Raw genomic sequence first — 23,436 nt, 5'->3', positions numbered from 1 at the left:
GACTCCCCGACCATCGGGAACATCCTTCCTGCATCTAGTCTGTCTAGTCCATTTAGAATTTTATAAGTTTCAATGAGATCCCCTCTCATTCTTCTAAACTCCAGCGAATACAAGCTCAATCGACCCAATCTCTCCTCATACGTCATTCCTGCCATCCCAGGTACCAGCCTGGTGAATCTTCGCTGCACTCCTTCCATGGCAAGAACATCCTTCCTCAGATAAGGCGACCAAAACTGCACACAATACTCAAGGTGTGGTCTCACCAAGGCCCTGTACAACTGCAGCAAGACATCCTTGTTCCTGTACTCGAACCATAAGAACATAAGGACATAAGAAATAGGAGCAGGAGTAGGCCAATCGGCCCCTCGAGCCTGCTCCGCCATTCAATAAGATCATGGCTGATCTGATCCTAACCGCCAATCTACTATCACAGAACCATCTCCTGAATCTAACAGAATTAGACACACAAAATAGGAGCAGGATCGGGCTACACGGCCCCTGGGCCCGCTCCGCTACCCACAGGGCCATGACCGATCCGAACCTAGACTCATGTCCAAATTCCTACCCGCTCCCCGTAACCCTTAATTCCCTTTACTTCTAGGAAACTGTCTATTTCTGTTTTAAATTTATGTAATGATGTAGCTTCTACAGCTTTTTGGGGCAGCATATTCCATGGACCTACCACCCTGAGTGAAGTAGTTCCTCCTCATCTCAGTTTTGAAAGAGCAGCCCCTTATTCTAAGACTATGCCCCCTAGTTCTAGTTTCACCCATCATCGGGAACATCCTCCCCGCATCCACCCGATCCAACCCCTTCACAATCTTACATGTTTCAATAAGATCGCCTCTCATTCTTCTGAACTCCAATGAGTAGAGTCCCAATCTACTCAACCTCTCCTCATATGTCCATCCCCTCATCCCCGGGATTAACCGAGTGAACCTTCTTTGTACTGACTCGAGAGCAAGCATGTCTTTTCTTAAGTATGGACACCAAAACTGTATGCAGTATTCCAGGTGCGGTCTCACCAATACCTTGTACAACTGAAGCAATACCTCCCTATTTTTATATTCTATCCCCCTAGCAATGAAAGCCAACATTCCATTGGCCTTCTTAATCACTTGCTGCACCTGCATACTAACCTTTTGAGTTTCGTGCACCAGGACCCCCAGATCCCTTTGTACTTCAGTACTTTCCAGTTTCTTGCCATTAAGATAATAACTTGCTCTACGATTTTTCCTGCCAAAGTGCATAACCTCACACTTTCCAGTATTGTATTCCATCTGCCAAATCTCTGCCCACTTACTTAGCCTGTCTATGTCCCCTTGCAGGTTTTTTATGTCCTCCTCACTCACGACTTTCCCTCCCATCTTAGTATCATCTGCAAACTTTGATATGTTACACTCGGTCCCCTCCTCCAAATCGTTAATATAGATTGTAAAGAGTTGGGGACCCAGCACCGACCCCTGTGGAACACCACTAGTTACTGATTGCCAGTCTGAGAATGAACCATTTATCCCAACTCTCTGCCTTCTGTTAGATAGCCAATCCTCTATCCATGCCAGAATATTACCCCCAATCCCGTGATTTTTTATCTTAAGCAATAATCTTTTGTGTGGCACCTTGTCAAATGCCTTTTGGAAGTCTAAATACACTGCGTCCACTGGTTCCCCTTTATCCACCCTATATGTTACTTCCTCAAAGAACTCCAGCAAATTTGTCAAACATGACTTCCCCTTCATAAAACCATGCTGACTTTGTCGTATTAAATTATGATTATCCAAATGTCCTGTTACTGTCTCCTTAATAATGGACTCCAAAATTTTACCTACCACAGATGTTAGGCTAACCGGTCTATAGTTTCCAGCCTTCTGTCTACTGCCCTTTTTAAATAAGGGTGTTACATTAGCAGTTTTCCAGTCTGCCGGGACCTTTGCCGAGTCCAGGGAGTTCTGGAAAATTATTACCAATGCATCCACAATCCCTACCGCCACTTCCCTCAAGACCCTAGGATGTAAGCCATCAGGTCCAGGTGATTTATGCGCCTTGAGTCCCATTATTTTACCGAGTACCACTTCCTTAGTGATTTTGATCGTGTTTAGCTCCTCCCCCCCTATAGCCCCCTGTTTGTCCAGTGTTGGGATATTCTTAGTGTCTTCTACTGTAAAGGCTGATACAAAATATTCATTCAGTGTTTTTGCCATCTCCATATTTCCCACCATTAATTTCCCGGTCTCATCCTCTAAGGGACCAACATTTACTTTAGCCACCCTTTTTCTTTTTATATAACTATAAAAACTCTTACTATCTGTTTTTATATTTTTTGCTAATTTACTTTCATAATCTATCTTCCCTTTCTTAATCAATCTTTTTGTTATTTTTTGCTGTCTTTTAAAGTTTTCCCAATCCTCTATCCTCCCACTAGATTTGGCTACCTTATATGCCCTTGTTTTTAGTCGAATACTATCCTTAATTTCTTTACTTAGCCACGGACGGCTGTCTTTTCTTTTACACCCTTTTCTTCTCAGTGGAATATATATTTTTTGGAAGTTGTAAAATAACTCCTTAAATGTACACCACTGATCATGTATCGTCTTACCCTTTAATCTATTTTCCCAATCCACTCAACTCAATTCCGCTCTCATACCTTCATAGTCTCCTTTATTCAAGCTTAGCACGCTTGTTTGAGATCCAACCTTCTCACCCTCTAATTAAATATGGAATTCAACCATGTTATGGTCACTCATTCCAAGGGGATCCTTTACTAGGACATTATTAATTAATCCTGTCTCGTTACACAGGACCAGATCTAAGGTTGCTTGCCCCCTGGTCGGTTCAGTTACATACTGCTCAAGAAACCCATCCCTAATACACTCAATGAACTCATCCTCAAGGCAGCCCTGCCCAATTTGATTTGTCCAATTAATATGATAGTTAAAATCCCCCATAATTATAGATGCTCCCTTATTGCAAGCCTCAACTATTTCCTGATTGATACTCCGTCCAACAGAGTTGCAACTGTTCGGAGGCCTATAGACTACGCCCACTAGTGTTTTTTTCCCCTTATTATTCTTTACCTCCACCCAAACTGTTTCATTATCCTGATCTTTTGACCCAATATCATTTCTCTGTATTACAGTGATTCCTTCCTTTATTAACATAGCCACCCCACCTCCCCTTCCTTCCTGCCTGTCCTTCCTGATCGTTAAATAACCTGGTATGTTTAATTCCCAGGTATTGTCACCCTGCAGCCATGTTTCTGTAATGGCCACAAGATCATACCCATATGTAGTTATTTGTGCCATTAACTCGTCTATTTTGTTACGAATGCTACGTGCATTCAGATAGAGAACTTTCAAATATGTTTTGTGACACTTAGTTCCTGCTTTTGCCCTTTTTATTACTTTATCTTTTACTCCATACCTTCTGCCCCTTCCTGACACGCTCTGGTTTTTAATTTCCCCACTGCTACCTAAGTCTATGACCTTCTCTGTTGTCATTTTTATTATTTGCTCTCTCGGAACCTCCCCCCCACTAGCTAGTTTAAAGCCCTCTCTACAGCCCTAGTTATATGATCCGCCAGGACTCTAGTCCCAGCACTGGCCAAGTGAAGCCCGTCCCAACAGAACAGCTCCCTCCTGCCCCAGTACTGGTGCCAGTGTCCCAGGAAGCAAAACCCATTTCTCCCACACCAGTCTTTGAGCCACGCATTTAACTCTCTAACTACGAAGGCCAACATACCATTTGCCTTCTTAACCGCCTTAAATGGCACTTGAGGTTTGATTTTTCGCACTTCAACAACGGTTAAATGGTCGACAACTTACATTTTTCGCTCAGGATGTACTTTGCTATTCCCTCCAGACTACGTTCCTCCAGCGTCTTCTTGGGCGGCTGTTCCTGCAGGTCAAGTGATCGCGACAGCAAGTTCCTCAGAAACTCCACTGCAGAGGAAAGGTCGGTGAGTAAGAAATCATAGAATCTTACAGCGCAGGAGGCCATTCGGCCCATCGTGCCTGTGCCGGCTCTTGCTATCCAATTAGTCCCACTCCCCCCTGCTCTCTCTCCGTAGCCCTGCAAATTTCTCCTTTTCAAGTATTTATCCAATTCCCTTTTGAAAGTTACTATTGAATCTGCTTCCACCGCCCTTTCAGGCAGCGCGTTCCAGATCACAACAACTCACTGCGTAAAAAAAAATTCTCATCTCCCCTTTGGCTCTTTTGCCGATTATCTTAAATCTGTGTCCTCAGGTTCCTGTCAGTGGAAACAGTTTCTCCTTCTTTACTCTATCAAAACTCTTCATGATTTTGAACCCCTCTTTTAAATCTCCCCTTAACCTTCGCTGCTTTAAGGAGAACAACCCCAGCTTCTCCAGTCTCTCCATGGAACCGAAGTCCCGCGTCCCCTGGCACCATTTCTGGTAAACCTCCTCTGCAGTAAATCCTGCAATAGACCACGGACGTTGACACATCTAACTGCTGGTTGTAAGGGTTTACATGAAACGGGTGACATGAATCAGTCATTCAGGAAAGAAAAGACTCATGAAATAATACTGAGCGGCCTACAGGTGGCGCTGTCCAGGGAGAGTATAAATACTCGGGCACGGGCCCAGCTTGCGCAGGACATTCTTAACAGGAACTAGTGAAGGACACAACTAGACCTCCATGTTGTAAAACAGTTGATTAAAGCTTTGTTTAACGCTTAGACCAAGTGCCTAGTAGTTTTCTTATGTCAATGGGGATTGGCCAGTCTCACCAACCCAGTTCCCCAGTGGACATGGACCCACAGCACGAAACTGCCACGAGGCTGGCAAATCTCAGAGGAACTGTTGAAAATTGGGGAAAAAATGTCACAAGCAACGCAAGTTAGTGATGTTCTGCTTAAATGAAGGTGGCTGGGGCACATGGTTGAGATACTGGCGGGAGCTTGATCTGCATCTGTTTATTCTACAGCTGTTTTGGCACCAACACTGGGTGCCCGGAACCAGAATGTGTCCCACTCCCCAAACCTGGCATCCCTTGCCCTCCGAGCACCAAATTCACAAGCTAAAGAAGTTGAAAACAAATGACATACTTTCCGTTCAAAATCACCATTTTTACCCCAACATAATTATAAATACGGAAGGGAAAATCTGTTTTAAACATCCCGAAGAAGAAGAAGAGGAGCTTTAATACAAAAGAGAACTTGAACGATGGCGAAACCACATTCAACTGCAAGCTGAGGAATATAGAGGAACCTGTAACAGACATTATGGGCTGGACTTTACCAGCCCCGAGGAGGCGGGTCTGCTGGGAAAGTCAAAAAGAATGGGAGCGGGTCCCGAACCCGCTCCCAACCCGCCTCCATACAATCTTCCCGGGAGTCGGGTCCCCGATTTGCGCAGGGACCCGACTCTTGGCGGCGGGAAGAGGATTATAGCCACCTAACTGCCTGTTAACAGGCTTTTCCCAATTTTTCGACTGCTGCTGTGGGCTTCCCGACGTCGGGGAACCCCGCCAGGGTAAGTGAGACGTGCTGTGGGTCTGTTGTTATGTTGGTGTTTGGATGACAGCTGCAGAAGTGGTGTGAAGGATGCAATGGGACACTGGTTAGTATCAGAGGTAAGGAAATGTTGTGAAAGTAATTTTTAATGTGGTTAGATGTTTCTGCAGGTGACAAGCTGTGAAGTGTTTGTGTAACTTCATCTCATCGGGAGAAGTGACAGATGGCTTCTGCAATCTCAGCTGCAGCTGCCATCTGTTTTATCCTAAGGAGAGAGTCATTGGAGAGCCTGGGTGCAAGGGCTCACCTTTGGACAGTGATTATCAGTGTTTGGCAGCACCTCAATGCTGTCAAACACTGACAATTCATCTGTCAAACAAGTGTGGTGCATATACCTTTAAGAAAACTGGCAGATGAAGCGTCATCAACTGACATCATCTGACACCGGCTTTCCCTTAATTGGCTGGCAATCCTGCAGGGTGGGCTTAACAAGGCTATCAGGGCAAAATAGCATCTGTTCGTCAGACGCGCTGGGGGCTGGACTCGAACCCGGAAGGCAGCAGTCCCGCCCCCCCAACTCGTCTCGGTAAGTAAAGTCCAGCCCTATCTGTCAGACAAAGGTAGCTGGTAACCAAGGACAAATCTTGGGTTGCTATGGGACCAGCAGAACCGACCGGTACTGTCTTGAGATAAGACCCCCATTAAACTTCAACAAGTGACATGCATTATGAGGTAAACCCACTAAACTTTGAACCAACCATGAACAACAAGGGGAATAGACACGCCTGAAGGAACCAATCACTGAGATGTGCGTGTGAAAATCACAGGAGGAGTGTAGACACAAAGGATATAAGGACTTAACAATACCTGGCTCCTTTACTGCAATTGGCTAGCACAAATGTGTCTTGGTCTAATGGAAAGAAGATGTCTAAAGATTCAACAGATTCGTGGGGTTGGGGGTAATATATTAGCACAGATAGAGGATTGGTTAATGGACAGAAAACAGGGAGTAGGGATAAACGGGTCATTTTCCGGTTGGCAGGCTGTAGCTAGTGGGGTGCCGCAAGGATCAGTGTTTGGGCCTCAGCTATTTACAATCTATATTAAATGACCTAGATGAAGGGACGGAGTGCAATGTATCCAAGTTTACTGACGATACAAAGCTAGGTGGGACAGTAAGCTGTGAGGAAGAGACACAAAGTGCCTGCAAAGGGATGTCGACAGGTTAAGTGAGTGGGCAATAAGGTGGCAGATGGGGTTTAATGTGGGGAAATGTGAGGTTATTCACTTTGGTAGAAAGAATAGAAAAACAGAATATTTTTCAATGGTGAGAAACTATTAAATGTTGGTGTTCAGAGAGATTTGGGTGTCCTCGTACAGGAAACATAGAAAGCTTAGCATGCAGGTACAGCAAGCAATGAGGAAGGCAAATGGCATGTTGGCCTTTATTGCAAGGGGGTTGGAGTATAAGAGTAAGGAAGTCTTACTACAATTGTACAGGGCCTTGGTGAGGCCACACCTGGAGTACTGGGCACAGTTTTGGTCTCCTTATCTGAGGCCTTAGAGAGGGGTGCAATGAAGGTTCACTAGATGAGAGGGTTGTCCTATGAGGAGAGATTGTGCAGAATGGGCCTACGCTCTCTGGAGTTTAGAAGAATGAGAGGGGATCTCATTGAAACATACAAGATTCTGAGGGGGATTGACAGGGTAGATGCGGAGAGGTTGTTTCCCCTGGCTGGAGTGTCTAGAACTAGGGGGTTTAGTCTCAGGATAAGGAGTCGGCCGTTTAAGGCTGCGATGAGGAGGAATTTCTTCACTCAGAGGGTTGTGAATCTTTGGAATTCTCTGCCCCAGAGGGCTGTGAATGCCGAGTCGTTGAGTATATTCAAGGCTGAGAGTGATAGATTTTTGGACTCTCGGGGAATCAAGGGATCTGGGGATGGGGCGGGAAAGTGGAGTTGAGGTCGAAGATCAGCCATGATCTTATTGAATGGCGGAGCAGGCTCGCAAGGCTGTAAGGTTGACTCCTGCTCCTATCTATGTTCAAGTGATTGTCGGTTTGACCACCGGGCACTAGAGGACTCCAGGACGTCAAGTTGTGTTTCTTATTTAACCCGTGTGTTAGTGGTTAAATAAAAGACCTCTGTGAGAGAGAGATAGTGTATCTGTGTATTTCTGTTAAGACAGATTCAGGTCGACGAACCCCACTCTAACACCCAACGTGGGAGGTGTGGAAGTCATAAATAATGCACTAACAGACCTCCCGTAGCACTGCTCGCACTGACGCCGAGGATACATCTGAAGTGTGACAGCTAAAGTGTGACCCAATTAAATGTGACACTTATAGGAGTTGTGTGCCCTATGCAACATTTAAAAAAAATATTTTGTTACGTTCTGGTTCTAATGAACTCATGAGTCATCAGTTCAACATATTACTTTATTAGTCAAAAGTCCATGCAAACTTAAACGGGTGCAATAGCATAGTGGTTATGCTACTGGACTAATAAGCCAGAGGCCTGGACTAATGATCTGGGGAGATATGAGTTCAAATCCCATTTAAATTCAGTTAATTAAATTTTTTAAAATCTGGAATAGAAAGCTATTATCAGTCGTGTCTGACCATGAAACTACCGGACTGTAAAAATCCATCTGGTTCACTAATGTCCTTTAGGGAAGGAAATCTGCCGCCCTTACCCGGTCTGGCCGATATGTGACTCCAGACCCACAGCAATGTGGTTGACTCTTAACTGCCCTCTGAAATGTCCCAGCGAGCCACTCAGTTGTATAAGGCGGCTCACCACCAATAAATGCTGGCCTTGCCAGCAATGCCCACATCCCATGAATGAATAAATAAATAAAAAATTAGACACTAGATTAATAGACAATTAGCAAGAGTCTCAGACCTATTCTAATACAGGCCATAATTAAGCAGTTGACTGCGTCCTCACACTTGGGACACTCGGTTAGGTTGGGTTCGAATGCTGTCTCCTGTTCTCCCAAATTGACAAGATAGTAAGAGCTTTTTCCCCTCTTTATAGTCATTTCATTGCCCATATATTCAATTCAATTTTTATTTGCCATATGTACTAGTACAATGGAATGCTTACTCCCTGTAGGGACACGTCAGCTATTTTTCCAGCGCCGTGTTCTGAAAGTCAATTCTTTGGCATCCAGTGGCAGCGGGGTTGCATTTGTGATCATTCACATAAGTCAGCAGGTTTTGGCTTGTGACCCTTGGGTCATTGAGTTTAACCTCCTTGGCCATCTTATTATGGTCCCTTAGGGCATCAAACGCGCACAACCATAGGGGCCTCGTCCTCATCAGATCCTGCTCCATTGTCTAAAATGATCATCGCTAATGGTCGCCTAGCTTCCATCACATGTGTCTCTGCCGAAATACCTTCTTGTGTAGTGGGTAAAGTAAGCTATTTAAAATGTTGAATACAGCTTCCTGTATGGTTTGATCAAGATGTTTTACCCAGACTTAAGGGCTTCAGAAAGGCTACGTGCAGAAGCACACACCGCTTTGTTAGGCTAACTACCTTTTGCTGCTCTTGATTCTACCCATGACTCTTGCATTATCCGTTCTGCCTTGCTTTCGGTCAAAAGCTGCAAAAGCGACTTGTTTACCTCCTCCAACATATCTGATAAATTATAATTTATCTTAGACTCATCCAAATAAGACAGGACTGAAGGGTTGACACCACACGAGGCAAACCACGCGCGCAAAGAGCCATAGGCAGAGGCCTGGGAAAAAATTATCAACCTGCTCCGCTTGGGAAATAACGTGAGGCTAACCCTGAACTGGCGGCCGTGGAACTGTGTTCCAAAAGGAAGTCAGCGCCGTCGGGATGGAGGGAAGGGATAAAAGGAGGGAGGGGAAATAACATGATTATAGAGATGTGGTAAGTAAAATACTGGCGACGGAAACGGTACGTACTTTCAGCAACTTCAGATTGCTCGCCCGCTTCCCCTTGTGAATCCGAGCTCTGGAGGAAAAGAGAGAGAAAACTGCTGGTAGCGGCTGGTGCAATTCTTCAACGGTAACAATCTACTGCAATCCCATTTTCTTGTACTTTTCTGTTTCAAAAACTTAGCCAATTCCCTTTGAAGTGGTGCAACAGTCTCTGCCTCTGTAGCCACTTGTGGTAAAGCGTTGCGTATTAGAAAGAAAGATGTTGCATTTCTCCAGCGTCTTTCACAACCCCACTACGTCCCAAAGCGCTTCACAGCCAATGAAGTACTTTAGAAATGTAGTCAGCAATGAGATAAATCACCAGGTAATCTATTTTTTTTTGGAGGGGGTGTGGTGAGGTTGGTTGAGGGAAAGCTGTGGGCCAGGACACTGGGAGAATTTCCCCCCCCCACAACTTAGTCAAATAGTGCCGTGAAGGCCTTGGTTCACATAAGAATTAGGAGCAGGAGTCGGCCATACGCCCTCTCGAACCTGCTCCGCCATTCAGTAAGATCATGGCTGATCTTCCACCTCCACTCCACTTTCCCGCCCGACCACCCTGACGTCCAAAAAAACGCCTCATCCAAGATGGACGGTACCTCCGACAGTGCAGCGCTCCCTCAGTACAGGAAACTTTCGATTTACCAGCACCTAAATAACCGGAAATCTCGGTTAACCGGCAAAATTCAGGAGTAGGTTCAGGTAACTTTTAATTACTTGCCTTCCTCCATGTGTTGCTGTGCAAGGGTGTGGCTGCAGCTGTTGCTAAGCTACAGAGACGCTTGCAACTTGTGGCCATTGTTTTGAACCTGCAACAGGGTTTGTTGCTTTGCTCCGTATCTTTTACTATAGCGTTCGGTTATCCGGAATTTTTGATGAACCGGCACCACGTCGGTCCCGTCCGAGCCGGATGAAAAAAAAGTTTCCTGTACTACACTGAAGTGTCGGCCTGGATCTTGTGCTCGCAGCCTCTGGCGTGGGGCTTGAACCCACGGCCTCATGACTCAGAAGCGAGAGTGCCACCAGCAAGCCTGTGCTTTTCTAATAATTCTGTGGGGGGAAAAGTTTCTTCTAACTTCCCCCCCAGTGCAAGCCCCAGGCTTATGCTTCCCCGTTGCTGATTCACTCACCATGCCCTTACCATCTCAGCCTAGAATCCGAAAATACGCCTCACCCAAGAGGGGTTCAAGTTTGACAATGAATGCGCAGCAATAGTATTTACTTCCCTTTCCCTGGATGAAACTCCGAGCACAAAAACAATGAGATATAGGAATATATTCGGGTCAGGGTTGATTACAGGAAACTTTGTGATATCCGGCACCGACGTGTTGCCGATCTATCAAAACTGCCGGACATACAAAGTTAATGTTGAAGCATACGGAGGTTTTCATCTCCGTATCGGACAACAAACACTGTTGCTTAGCAACAGCTTCTAAAAAGAGTCGGCTGCAGCTGCAAGCGTCTCTAGCTGAAGCTGTTGCTATAGCTACAGACCTTGCAGTGCCTGACTGGGGAAAAAAAAAACGAGATCTAAAAAAACTTATAGAAAACGGCTCCTGATTTTTGCTGTTAGATCGAGTATTCCGGACATACAACCTCCGGAAAACCAAAGTTTCCTGTACAAGGTTGGGAAGAAATGTTATAATAAATGTATATTATTTTGTTACCTCACTTGCTGAGTTTGCTCCTGTCTTCGGGTCCAAGGCTGGGGAAGGAAAAAAAATATGTTGAAGGTAACTTCATTAGTTAGCAGGCACGTTTTCCTGGGTTTAAAGGGGGTATCAAACCAGCTTCAGAAAAATAGGACTTGGCGGAGCGTTTTTCATTCATTTGCACGTCCACACTGCACAGTCACATCAAACAACGACACTTGTGCAAAATGTCGCGTGCGGGGAAAATAATATGTGGCCATCTCCCTCGCAAATAAAGGTTTGTCATTCCCCCCCCTCCCCCTCTCCACCACAAATGAACGTCATGCTGGAGACATACAGCTTTCAATTTTGTTGAGATTAATTTAGAAAATGCAAAGACTGGAAATCGCAAATGAAATTTTTAAATCCTGCGAATTTACACATCTGTGAAAAGAGAAAAGACAGATCCGGGTTTGAGGGCGGGGACTTGGAAGTTCTGAGAAAGGGCCGACACCCAAAACACTAGGGGGGGGGGTGTTCACAAACAATCTAAGAACAGGAGGAGGCCATTCAGCCCCTCGAGCCTGTTTCGCCATTCAATCAGATCATGGCTGATCTGTATCTTAACTCCATTGACCCGCTTTAGCTCCATATCTCTTACCCAACAAAATAATTTGTGATCTCAGTTCTGACATTTTCAATTGATCCCCAGGCCTGTTGGGGAAAGAATTCCAGATTTCTCCTACCCTTTGTGTGAAAAAGTGCTTCCTGATTTCCCTCCGAAATTCCTGATTTCCCTCCTAACTGGCCTGGCTCTAATTATAAGATGATATCCCCTTATTCTTGATTCCCTCACCAGAGGAAATAGTTTCTGTGTAGCTACTCTATCGAAGCCTTTTAACATTTTAAACACTTTGATCAGACCGCCCCTCAATCTTCTATATTCGAGGGAATTCAAGCCTGTCGTCGGAATTTAATCCTCTATATGTCAGCTGTGGCTCAGTGGGCAGCACACTCGCCTGAGTCAGAAGGTTGTGGGTTCATAGTCCCCACTCCAGAGACTTGAGCACAAAACTCTAGGCTGGCGCTCCCAGTGCGGTGCTGAGGGAGTGCCGCACTGTCGGAGGTGCCGTCTCTTGGATGAGACGTTAAACCGAGGCCCCCGTCTGCTCGCTCAAGGTGGATGTAAAAGATCCCACGGCCACTATTGAAGAAGAGCGAGGGAGTTCTCCCCGGTGTCCTGGGGCCAATATTTATCCCTCAATCAACATTACTAAAACAGATGATCTGGTCATCATCACATTGCTGTTTGTGGGAGCTTGCTGTGCGCAAATTGGCTGCCACGTTTCCCACATTACAACAGTGACTACACTTCAAAAAAGTACTTCATTGGCTGTAAAGCGCTTTGAGATGTCCGGTGGTCGTGAAAGGAGCTATAGAAATGCAAGTCTGTCTTTCTTTTTGACAACACTTCACAAAGAAAGGAAAAGAACTACCTGTAATATATCTGTAGCACTCGATGTGGGCTAGGACACTGGGGGATTTCCACTGCTTTTCCAATAGTGCCACAGGTCCTTGGTCTGTTTGACTAATGTTGATATTGGCAAGATCATCTCATGTTGATTGTACACCAAGGGTGTGCTCGAAAACTAAAGCTATCTTTTGGTCATGGAATCGCTGTTGTTTTGTAGGCAAACACGGTGGCCAGTTTGCGCACCGCAAGCTCCCTTTTTTCGGAGGCGTTGACGGAGGAATGTTGGCAAAAAGGACATTGGGAGAACTCCCTTGCTTTTTTTCCATGGGATCTCTTACATCAAGGTGAACATTAGTTCAACATCTCATTCAAAAGACAGCACCTTCGACAATGCAGCAGTCCCTCAGTGCTGCACTGAGATTCGTCTGCTCGCTCAAGGTGGACGTAAAAGATCCCACGGCCACTATTTCGAAGAAGAGCAGGGGAGTTATCTCCAGTGTCCTGGGGCCAATATTTATCCCTCAATCAACATCACTAAAAAAACAGATGATCTGGTCATTATCTCATTGCTATTTGTGGGATCTTGCTGTGTGCAAATTGGCTGCCACGTTTCCTACATTACAACAGTGACTACACTTCAAAAAGTACTTCATCAGCGGTAAAGCGCTTTAGGACATCCTGCGGTCGTGAAAGGTGCTGGAGAAATACAAGTCTTTCATCGAATCATAGAGATTTACAGCACAGAAGGAGGCCATTCGGCCCATCGTGTCTGTGCCGGCCGACAAAGAGCTCTCCAGCCTAATCCCACTTTCCAGCTCTTGGTCCGTAGCTCTGTAGGTTACGGCACTTCAAGTGCATATCCAAGTACTTTTTAAATGCAGTGAGGGTCTCTGCCTGGTTACCACCCTTTCAGGCAGTGAGTTCCAGACCCCCACCACCCCCTGGGTGAAGAAAGTTCTCCTCGGCTCCCCTCTAAACCTCCGACCAATTACTTTAAATCTCTGCCCCCTGGTTGTTGACCCCTCTGCTAAGGGAAATAGGTCCTTCCTATCCAGTTTATCTAGGCCCCTCATAATTTTTATACACCTCAATTAAGTCTCCCCTCAGCCTCCTCTGTTCCAAAGAAAACAACCCCAGCCTATCCAAACTTTCCTCGTAGCTAAAATTCCCCAGCCCAGGCAACATCCTCGTAAATCTCCTCTGCACCCTCTCTAGTGCAATCACATCCTTCCTGTAATGTGGTGACCAGAACTGCACGCAGTATTCTAGCTGCGGCCTAACTAGTGTTTTATACAGTTCAAGCATAACCCCCCTGCTCTTGTATTCTATGCCACGGCTAATAAAGGCAAGTATCCCGTATGCTTTCTTAACCACCTTATCTACCTGTCCTGCTACCTTCAGGGATCTGTGGGCATGCACTCCAAGGTACCTCTAATCTGCACTTCTCAGTGTCCTACCATTTATAGTGTGTTCCCTTGCCTTGTTAGCCCTCCTCAAATGCATGAACTCACACGTCTCCAGATTGAATTCCATTTGCCACCGTTCTGCCCACCTGACCAGTCCATTGATATCTTCCTGCAGTCTGCAGCTTTCTTTATTATCAACCACACAGCCAATTTCTGTATCATCTGCAAATTTCTTAATCATACAGGTTGGACCCCAGTAATCCGGCACCCTCGGGACCAGGCCGGTGCCGGACCATTGAAAATTCCGAACCACTGAAGGTTAGGTAAATAACACCTAAAATAACAATATTAGGTACAATATTATGTTTGTTTATATCGCGGGAAACGGTGGCGCCGCCGAGTGGCTGCTCCGCAAACTAAAGACCGCCGGTTTCAATTCGTGCCGGACCACTGAAGGTGCCGGACCGTTGGGTGTCGGATTACCGGGGTTCGACCTATACTTCCTACATTCAAGTCCAAATCATTGATATATACCATAAAAAAAGCAAAGGACCCAGTACTGAGCCCTGCGGAATCCCATTGGAAACAGCCTTCCAGTCACACAAACACCCTTCGACCATTACCCTTTGTTTCCTGCCTCTGAGCCAATTTTGGATCCAACTTGCCACTTTGCCTTGGATCCCATGAGCTTTTACTTTTGTGACCAGTCTGCCATGCGAGACCTTATCGAAAGCCTTGCTAAAATCCACATAAGACTTTCTCATCTCCTTTTCCATTACATTGGAGTGTCGCCCTCGCCTCTCAGCCAGGAGGTCGCGGGTTCAAGTCCCCACCCCAGAGACTTGAGCAAAACCTAGGCCGACACTCCCAGTGCAGCACTGAGGGCGTGCCGCACTGTCGGAGGAGCCGTCTTTCAAAAAATTATACACTTCAAAAAGTACTTTGTTGGCTGGGTAGCGTGTTGGGGAAGGCCTGAAGTGCCGAAAGGTACAACTTCTTTCTTTCTTTCAATGTGATAAATGACCAGAAACATAGAAAAAAATAGGAGCAGGAGTAGGCCATTCGGCCCTTCGAGCCTGCTCCGCCATTCAATATGATCTGAGGAAGGATGTTCTTGCCGTGGAGGGAGTGCAGCGAAGATTCACCAGACTGATACCTGGGATGGCAGGAATGACGTATGAAGAGAGATTGGGTCGATTGAGCTTATACTCGCTGGAGTTTAACAGAATGAGAGGGGATCTCATTGAAACTTATAAAATTCTAACAGGACTAGGCAGGAAGGATGTTCCCAATGGCCGGGGAGTCCAGAACCAGGGGTCACAGTCTAAGGATAAGGGGTAAGCCATTTAGGACAGAGATGAGGAGGAATTTCTTCACCCAGAGAGTTGTGAACCTGTGGAATTCTCTACCACACAAGGCAGTGGAGGCCAATTCATTAAACATATTCAAGGAGTTGGATATATTTCTTAAGGCTAAAGGGATCAAGGGGTATGGGGAGAAAGCAGGGACAGGGTACTGAATTTGGATGATCAGCCATGATCTCATTAAATGGCGGAGCAGGCTCGAGGGGCCGAATGGCCTACTCCTGCTCCTATCTTCTGTTTCTATGGCCGATCCTCTATCTCAATACCATATTTGCGCTCTCTCCCCCTCTTGGGGGGGGGGGGGGGGGGGGTTTAAAGTGATGTTGGGTTGATTTCCCTGATATCTGGAACAAAGGACTCATAACGCCCATATACAAAAGTGGGGACAAAAATCGACCCAAACAACTATCGAGGCATCTGTGTAAACAGTAACCTGGGGAAGGTATTCTGTAGCATCATAAACAAAAGACTTATAAACTTCCTTGAGGAGCACAATGTCTTGAGTAAAAGCCAAATTGGATTCCTGCCAAACTATAGAACATCCGATCATATCTTCACCCTACAGACCCTAATTGACAAACACGTTCACCATAGCAAAAGCAAAATCTACGCATGCTTTGTAGATTTCCAGAAGGCTTTCGACTCCATCTGGCATGACGGTTTATTCCTGAAACTTATCGAAAGCGGGGTAGGAGGGAAAACATATGATGTAATTAAATCAAAGTATACAAACAACAAATGTGCAGTTAAAATTGGAGACAAACAAACAAAATACTTCCCACAGGGGCGGGGGGTGACGCAGGGCTCGCCAATCTCACCGACACTCTTTAATATTTACATAAATGGATTGGCAAAACTACTTGAACAATCTACAGCACCCGGCCTCACCCTATATGAATCCAAGGTTAAATTCCTCCTCTATGCAGACGACCTGGTTCTGCTGTCACCTACTAAAGAGGGGCTACAGCAAAACCTGGACCTGCTGGAGTCGTACTGCCAGACTTGGGCCCTGACAATAAATCCCCAAAAAACCAAAGTCCTTGTGTTCCAGCAAAGATCCAAACATCAGGGACCCAAAATAAATTTCACAGTAGGAACAACCAAAATTGAACAAACCACTAACTACACATACTTGGGCTTAAAAATCAGTTCTACGGGAAACTTCAAACTGGCTGTGAATGAACTGAAAGAGAAAGCAAGAAGGGCTTTCTATGCCATCAAAAAATCAATCCAAATAGAAATCCCAATTAGCATTTGGCTCAAAATTTTCAAATCAGTAATTGAACCAATTGCACTCTATGGCAGTGAGGTATGGGGACCGCTAACTCAACAAGAATTTGCAAAATGGGACAAACACCCAATTGAGATCCTACATGCAGAATTCTGTAAAAGTATCCTCCGGACTCAAAGGAAAACAGTAAACAATGCATGCAGGGCGGAACTAGGCCAATATCCATTAATAATCACTATCCAAAAAAGAGCCACCAAATTTTGGAATCACCTACAAATGAGCAATCCCCAATGCTATCACTACGACGCCCTGAAATGCCAAGAGCTGACCATAAAGAAGAATACCCTCAGTCAACTAGTCCTGGGACTCAGTGAAGTAACTACTAACAATAACCAGCCCCAGGACAGTGACAGGGTAACACAAAGAATTCGACCCAACACAATCGTCGCTAAGCAAAAGGAAAAATATCTGACATATTGGGCAGAAACAACAAAAACCCAAAGCAAACTCAATTGCTACTTGGCCCTAAACAGACAATACAACATAGCTGATTACCTGACCATGGTAAAGGATAACAAACTGAGAAGAACCTTGACAAGGTACAGACTTAGCGAACATAGCCTAGCGATCGAAAAAGGCAGACACAGGCAGACCAGGCTGCCAAGAGAAGACAGGATATGCGCTCACTGCAATCAGGGAGTAGTGGAGACAGAGATGCACTTCCTCACAGCCTGCGGAAAATATCAGGGCATCAGGGAGAATTTCTACCAAAAATTCTCACAAATATGCCCTGATTTCAGAAATCTGAATGACAACCAAAAACTCCCATTCCTACTGGGAGAGAAGCTGTGTAACACTGGCGGCACACTATGTTACAGCTTGCCATGAACAGAGGGACAACCAGTAAACTAAGAAAAGAATATATATAAACAATGCGAATGTATATTTATACACTCAGGGATATACCTGTTTATACACTATGAATAGAACTGCGTTTATGTGCTAAACCATAAATGTATTTTGATGCTTTGGCAACATAAGATGTAACTTATCATGCCAATAAAGCGATTTGAATTGTGAATTGGTGATGAGGACTGGGGACAAAGAATGTTGCACATATCCCTGGAAAAGTGGCAGGATCATTGCCAGAGCAGGACCTCCAGTGTGGCTGGCCTGGGGAATTTGCTCAGTGAGGACATGTCCATCCAGGCGGGGGCGGGGACTGGATGGCGATTGGTCGAGCCGCTGGTTCCAGGAAGAGTAATCCTAGCTTCCGATTGGTTCCGACGCCACGTCAATCACAGTGCGTCATCGCCGTCCCAGTCCGTCCGTCCCCCGAAGCGCCGCCATTTTTTTTTGCCGCCGCGAAATGGCGGCCCCAGCGCCCGCCGAGAGGATTTAACAACGAAACGCGGCACCGGAGAGAGCCGGCAAACGCCCTTTTATTTAGGTTGCGGTCAACTTCGATCCGAATTTTCACCTTCTGACTCCGACATGGAGGCGCTTTCTCTTCACTCCCGCTCGGCCGTCGCTTGTCCGTCGCCGACTCGGGTCCCCCGTTCCACTCAGCCCCCGCCCTCCAAATCCTGGCGGTGCGCCAACCGAGGACCTAAAGAAAGGTTCCGCCCTCAACGATTGGTGTTGTACAGTTTAATGCTGTGCTCGGACGCTGTTCTCGTGGCTATTTCCATACGGTCAATCAAAAACAGGATGAGGACAAATAGTAGAAAGAAGGCAATCGTTGAATAAGAGAAAATAATCATGCTGTCCAGGGGAAGTGGCCCGTGCAATGCATTTTTACAAGGGGGAAAAAAAACATTGCAACACCTAGACTTAAGTAATGAAAAGTGATGGCACAATTGCAGATCAGTGACTCATTGGCCAGCTTTTGGATAGCTTCAGTTCCAGAGCTGTCAAGCATCAGGGAAAAATATAGGAATAATCCAGTTAGCGTCAGCTGTGGCTCAGTGGGTCGCACTCTCTTGCTTCCGAGTCAGAAGGTTGTGGGTTCAAGTCCCACTCCAGAGACTTCAGCACAAAAATCTAGGCTGACACTCCCAGTGCAGTGTTGAGGCAGTACTGCACTGTCAGAGGCACCGTCTTTCAGATGAGACATTAAACTGAGGTCCCGTCTGCTCTCTCAGGTGGACGTAAAAGATCCCATGGTCACTATTTCGAAGAACAGGGGTGTTATCCCCGGTGTCCTGGGGCCAATATTTATCCCTCAATCAACATCACTAAAAACAGATGATCTGGTCATTATCACAGTGCTGTTTGTGGGAGCTTGCTGTGCGCAAATTGGCTGCCGCGTTTCCTACATTACAACAGTGACTGCGGTTCAAAAAGTACTTCATTGGCTGTAATGTCCGGTGGTCGTGAAAAGCGCTGGATAAATGCAAGTCTTTCTTTTCTATAGGGAACACCCTGATTGCCAATCTCAACTCTGTTGCCGAGGGGTCCAACAGTGATTGGCAGGCAATTCCTTGCAAGGGAATTATAAAATGTTAATCAATTTTTTAAAATGTAAACAATAGATGGCAACGATAGTGTACAAGGATAAAACGTTGGTATGACAAGGGCTGGTTCCTTGCTGACTCTTCCACATGCCAGTGTGAGAAAAGCCTCATAATCCTCTATGATGTATCCACACATAATATTATCAGGATAAGAGAGATCATAGAATGATACAGCACAGAAGGAGGCCATTCTGCCCATTGTGCCTGTGCCGGCTCTTTGGTAGAGATATCCAATAAATCCCACTCCTCTTATTGTCCTGTAATTCTTTTTCCCTGCAAGTATTTATCCAATTTCTTTTTGAAAGTTATTATTGAATCTGCTTCCACCGCCCTTTCAGGCAGCGCATTCCAGATCACAACAACTCGCTGCGTAAAAAAATATTTCCTCACCTCCCCTCTGGTTCTTTTGCCAATCACCTTAAATCTGTGTCCTCTGGTTACTGACCCTCCTGCCAGTGGAAACAGTTTCTCTATATTTACTCTATCAAAACCATTCATGATTTTGAAGATCTCTTTCAAATCTCTTAACCTTCTCTGCTCTAAGGAGAACAACCTCAGCTTCTCCAGTCTCTCCACATAACTGAAGTCCCTCGTCCCCTGGTACCATTCTGGTAAATCTCCTCTGCACCCTCTCCAAGGCCTTGACATCCTTCCTAAATTGTGGTTCCCAGAATTGAACTCAATTCTCCAGCTGAGACCTAATCAGTGTTTTATTAAGGTTTAACAGAGCTACCTTGCTTTTGTACTTTTTTGTATTCATTCATGGGATGTGGGCGTCGCTGGCAAGGCCAGCATTTATTGCTCATCCCTAATTGCCCTTGAGAAGGTGGTGGTGAGCCGCCTTCTTGAACCGCTGCAGTCCGTGTGGTGAAGGTGCTCCCACAGTGCTGTTAGGGAGGGAGTTCCAGGATTTTGACCCAGCGACGATGAAGGAACGGCCGATATATTTCCAAGTCAGGATGGTGTGTGACTCGGAGGGGAACTTGGAGGTGGTGGTGTTTCCATGCGCCTGCTGCCCTTGTCCTTCTAGGTGGAAGAGGTCGCGGGTTTGGGAGGTGCTGCCGAAGAAGCCTTGGCGAGTTGCTGCAGTGCATCTTGTAGATGGTACACACTGCACTCTATTACAAAAGCCAGCAATCCCATATGCTTTAACAGCGTTCTCAATTTGGAAGCTCCCGAGTTTGATTTTTGATGCGTTAGTTAGTCTCAATCATGATGGAAGTGGAGCCAGTGTAATTAGCTTAGATGCTGATGGACTGAGCTGGGTGAAGATCATCATCATGGGGTCCTGGTCGTTCTTACCCACGTGAAAGAAAGACTGACTTGCATTCCTATACAGGGCCTCTCAAGACCTCAGAGCCTCTCAAAATGCTTTACAGCCAATGAAGTGTAGTCACTGTTATAATGTAGGAAACGCGGCAGCCAATTTGTGCACAGCAAGCTCCCACAAACAGCAATGTGATAATGACCGGATAATCTGTTTTAGCGATGTTGATTCGCAAAAGGTTAGTATGCAGGTACAGCAAGTAATTAGGAAAGCTAATAGAATGTTATCGTTTATTGTGAGGGGGAATTGAATACAAAAGTTGGGAGGTTATACTTCAGTTATACAGGGCATTGGTGAGACCACATCTGGAGTACTGTGTACAGTATTGGTCTCCTTATTTAAGGAAGGATGTAAATGTGTTGGAAGCAGTTCAGAGAAGGTTTACTAGACTAATACCTGGAATGGGCGGGTTGTCTTATGAGGAAAGGTTGGACAGGCTAGGCTTGTATCCGCTGGAGTTTAGAAGAGTAAGAGGTGACTTGATTGAAACATATAAGATCCTGAGGGGTCTGGACAGGGGGGATGTGGAGAGGATGTTTCCTCTTGTGGGAGAATCTAGAACTAGGGGTCACTGTTTAAAAATAAGTGATCGCCCATTTAAGACAGAGATGAGGAGAAATTTTTTCTCAGAGGGTCGTGAGTCTTTGGAACTTTCTTCCTCAGAGGGTGGTGGAAGCTGAGTTTTTGAATATTTTTAAGGCAAAGGTAGATAGATTCTTGATCAGCAAGGGGGTGAAAGGTTATCGGGGGTAGGAGGGAATGTGGAGTAATCGGATCAGCCATGATCTTATTGAATGGTGGGGCAGGCTCGAGGGGCCGAGTGGCCGACTCCTGCTCCTAATTTGTATGTTCGTATGTTGGTTGAGGGATAAATATTGGCCCCAGGACACCGGGGATAACTCCCCCACTCTTCTTCGGGATAGTGGCCGTGGGATCTTTTACATCCACCTGAGAGAGCAGACGGGGTCTCGGTTTAATGTCTCATCTGAAAGACGGCACCTCCGACAGTGCAGCACTCCCTCAGCCTAGATTTTTGTGAATGTGTAGATGGAATTGGCCTTGGCTCTATGCCTTCCATGGTCAAATAGCCTTTCCATCTTTCACTGTCTAGTCTCATATGCCGAGTGGCCACTTTTCGTGAGGTACAGAAAGGCAGCCAATAGCTATGCAACCTAGCATTAATCAAGAGTGCAAATCTAAAAATAAAGAAAAAAAGAATGCACAAGCAACCCATCAGCACCCGTGTAAAGACAGATTAAAGGTTTAGGTGTGAATCCTGCAGCAAATTTCCAGCCTTTTTATGTCTTTATCATTGATGGCTGTGCCTTCAGCTGCCAAGGCCCCAAGGTTTGAATTCCCACCCTAAAGGTGTGGCTCACTGGGTAGCACACTCGCCTCTCAGTCAGAAGGTTGTGGGTTCATAGTCCCACTCCAGAGACTTGAGCACAAAAATCCAGGCTGATACTCCCAGTGCCGCACTGTCGGAGGCGCCGTCTTTCGGATGAGACGTTAAACTGAGGCCCTGTCTGCTCTCTCAGGTGGACATAAAAGATCCTGTGGCACTCTTTCAAAGAAGAGCAGGGGAATTGTCCTGGGGCCAATATTTATCCTCCAACCAACATCACTAAAAAACATTATCTGGTCATTATCACATTGCTGTTTGTGGGCGCTTGCTGTGTGCAAATGGCAGCTGCGTTTCCCACATTACAACAGTGACTACACTTCAAAAAGTACTTCGGTGGCTGTAAAGCGCTTTGGGACGTCCTGAGGTCGTGAAAGGTGCTGTAGAAATGCAAGATCTTTCTTTAAACCTCTCCATCTCTCTTTCCTCCATACTCAATGTTTTCAAGGGGAGAAGACTGGATAGGCACTTGAGGGAAATAAACTTGCAGGGCTACGGGGATAGAGCGGGGGAGTGGGACTGACTGGATTGCTCTACAGGGAGCCGGCACGGACTGGATGGGCCGAATGGCTTCCTTCTGTGCCATTATGACTCCTTTAAAACGTTCCTGAAAAGCTACCTCTTTGCCTTTCCTAAATATCTCCTTCTGTGGCTCAGGGTAAAGACAATTTTTTTTAAAAGGTTGCCAATAAAGCTGCCTGCAGTGAGCAATGACAATCCCTGCCGAAATGACTGTGATGAAATATATTCCATTCATCACTGCCTGTTTTCTGTGTCTTGTAACTGCCTGCTTTCGGTGTCTTTTCCCTTCCCCCAGTCCTCATGTATTATGTATTGGAATGTGCTGGAATTGGTTGTGTGCAGGGCTCCGCCCATACCTGGCTCCTTTGTAATTAAGTCAGTCGGGCATCAGCCTCCTGAAGGAAGACATCTCTCTAGTTTACGTGTTATGTTCTAAGTTAATAAAAGCCTTACTTTTGTTCTGCTAACTTCGAGTCTCGGAATAATTGAGGCACATCAATGACATCGAGGAATACGCATCCACAGTGCTATTCTACATCAACAACTGCGTCGAGGTCGTCACGACCCATAAAAATATCAGGACATACCCCAACCAGAAACCCTGGATGAACGGAGAGGTCCGCTCACTGTTGAAGGCACGCGACGCAGCATTTAAATCTGGCGACGCGGTGGCTTACAGTGCAGCTAGGACCAACCTAAAAAAGGGTATCAGGACTGCCAAAAGGAAACAGACACTGCGGATAGAGGATCACTTCCGCAACAACTCGGACCCCCGGCGCATGTGGCAAGGCATCCAGTCCATCACTGACTACAAGGGCAAAAACACCAGCCCCCCGGTTAGCGATGCCTCCCTTCCGGAGGAGCTTAACAACTTCTACGCTCGCTTCGACAGGGACAACAGGGAGCCGGCTACCAAAGCCTTGCCACCCCCGGAAGACCAGGTGCTCACTCTGTCGACCTCCGACGTAAGGGGTGTTCTACGCGGAGTGAACACACGAAAGACTGCTGGACCGGATAGCATCCCTGGACGGGTACTCAAGGAATGTGCTGATCGGCTGGCTGATGTCTTAACCGCCATCTTCAATCTGTCATTGGCCCAGGCAGTAGTCCCTACATGCTTCAAGACCGCTACC

General features: G+C 46.0%; 1 protein-coding gene across 1 annotated transcript in view; it reads right to left on the bottom strand.

Annotated features, from left to right (window-relative positions):
- Positions 1–18,217, bottom strand: part of sirt2 (sirtuin 2 (silent mating type information regulation 2, homolog) 2 (S. cerevisiae)) — a 56,996-nt gene extending 38,779 nt beyond the window's left edge. The window contains 4 exon segments of the mRNA XM_085973295.1: positions 3,822–3,938; positions 9,416–9,464; positions 11,098–11,135; positions 18,017–18,217. Coding sequence (XP_085829421.1) covers positions 3,822–3,938; positions 9,416–9,464; positions 11,098–11,135; positions 18,017–18,032 — 220 coding nt within the window. The 5' untranslated portion in view covers positions 18,033–18,217.
- Between the last annotated feature and the right edge of the window lie 5,219 nt (positions 18,218–23,436).

Source organism: Somniosus microcephalus, chromosome 34 (genome assembly GCF_052327205.1).
Source record: "Somniosus microcephalus isolate GS21.2 chromosome 34, FLI_Smic_1.0, whole genome shotgun sequence".
Classification (NCBI taxonomy): Eukaryota; Metazoa; Chordata; class Chondrichthyes; order Squaliformes; family Somniosidae; genus Somniosus; species Somniosus microcephalus.
Note: the sequence above shows the minus strand (reverse complement) of the source record. Positions and strands in the feature narration are given on the sequence as shown.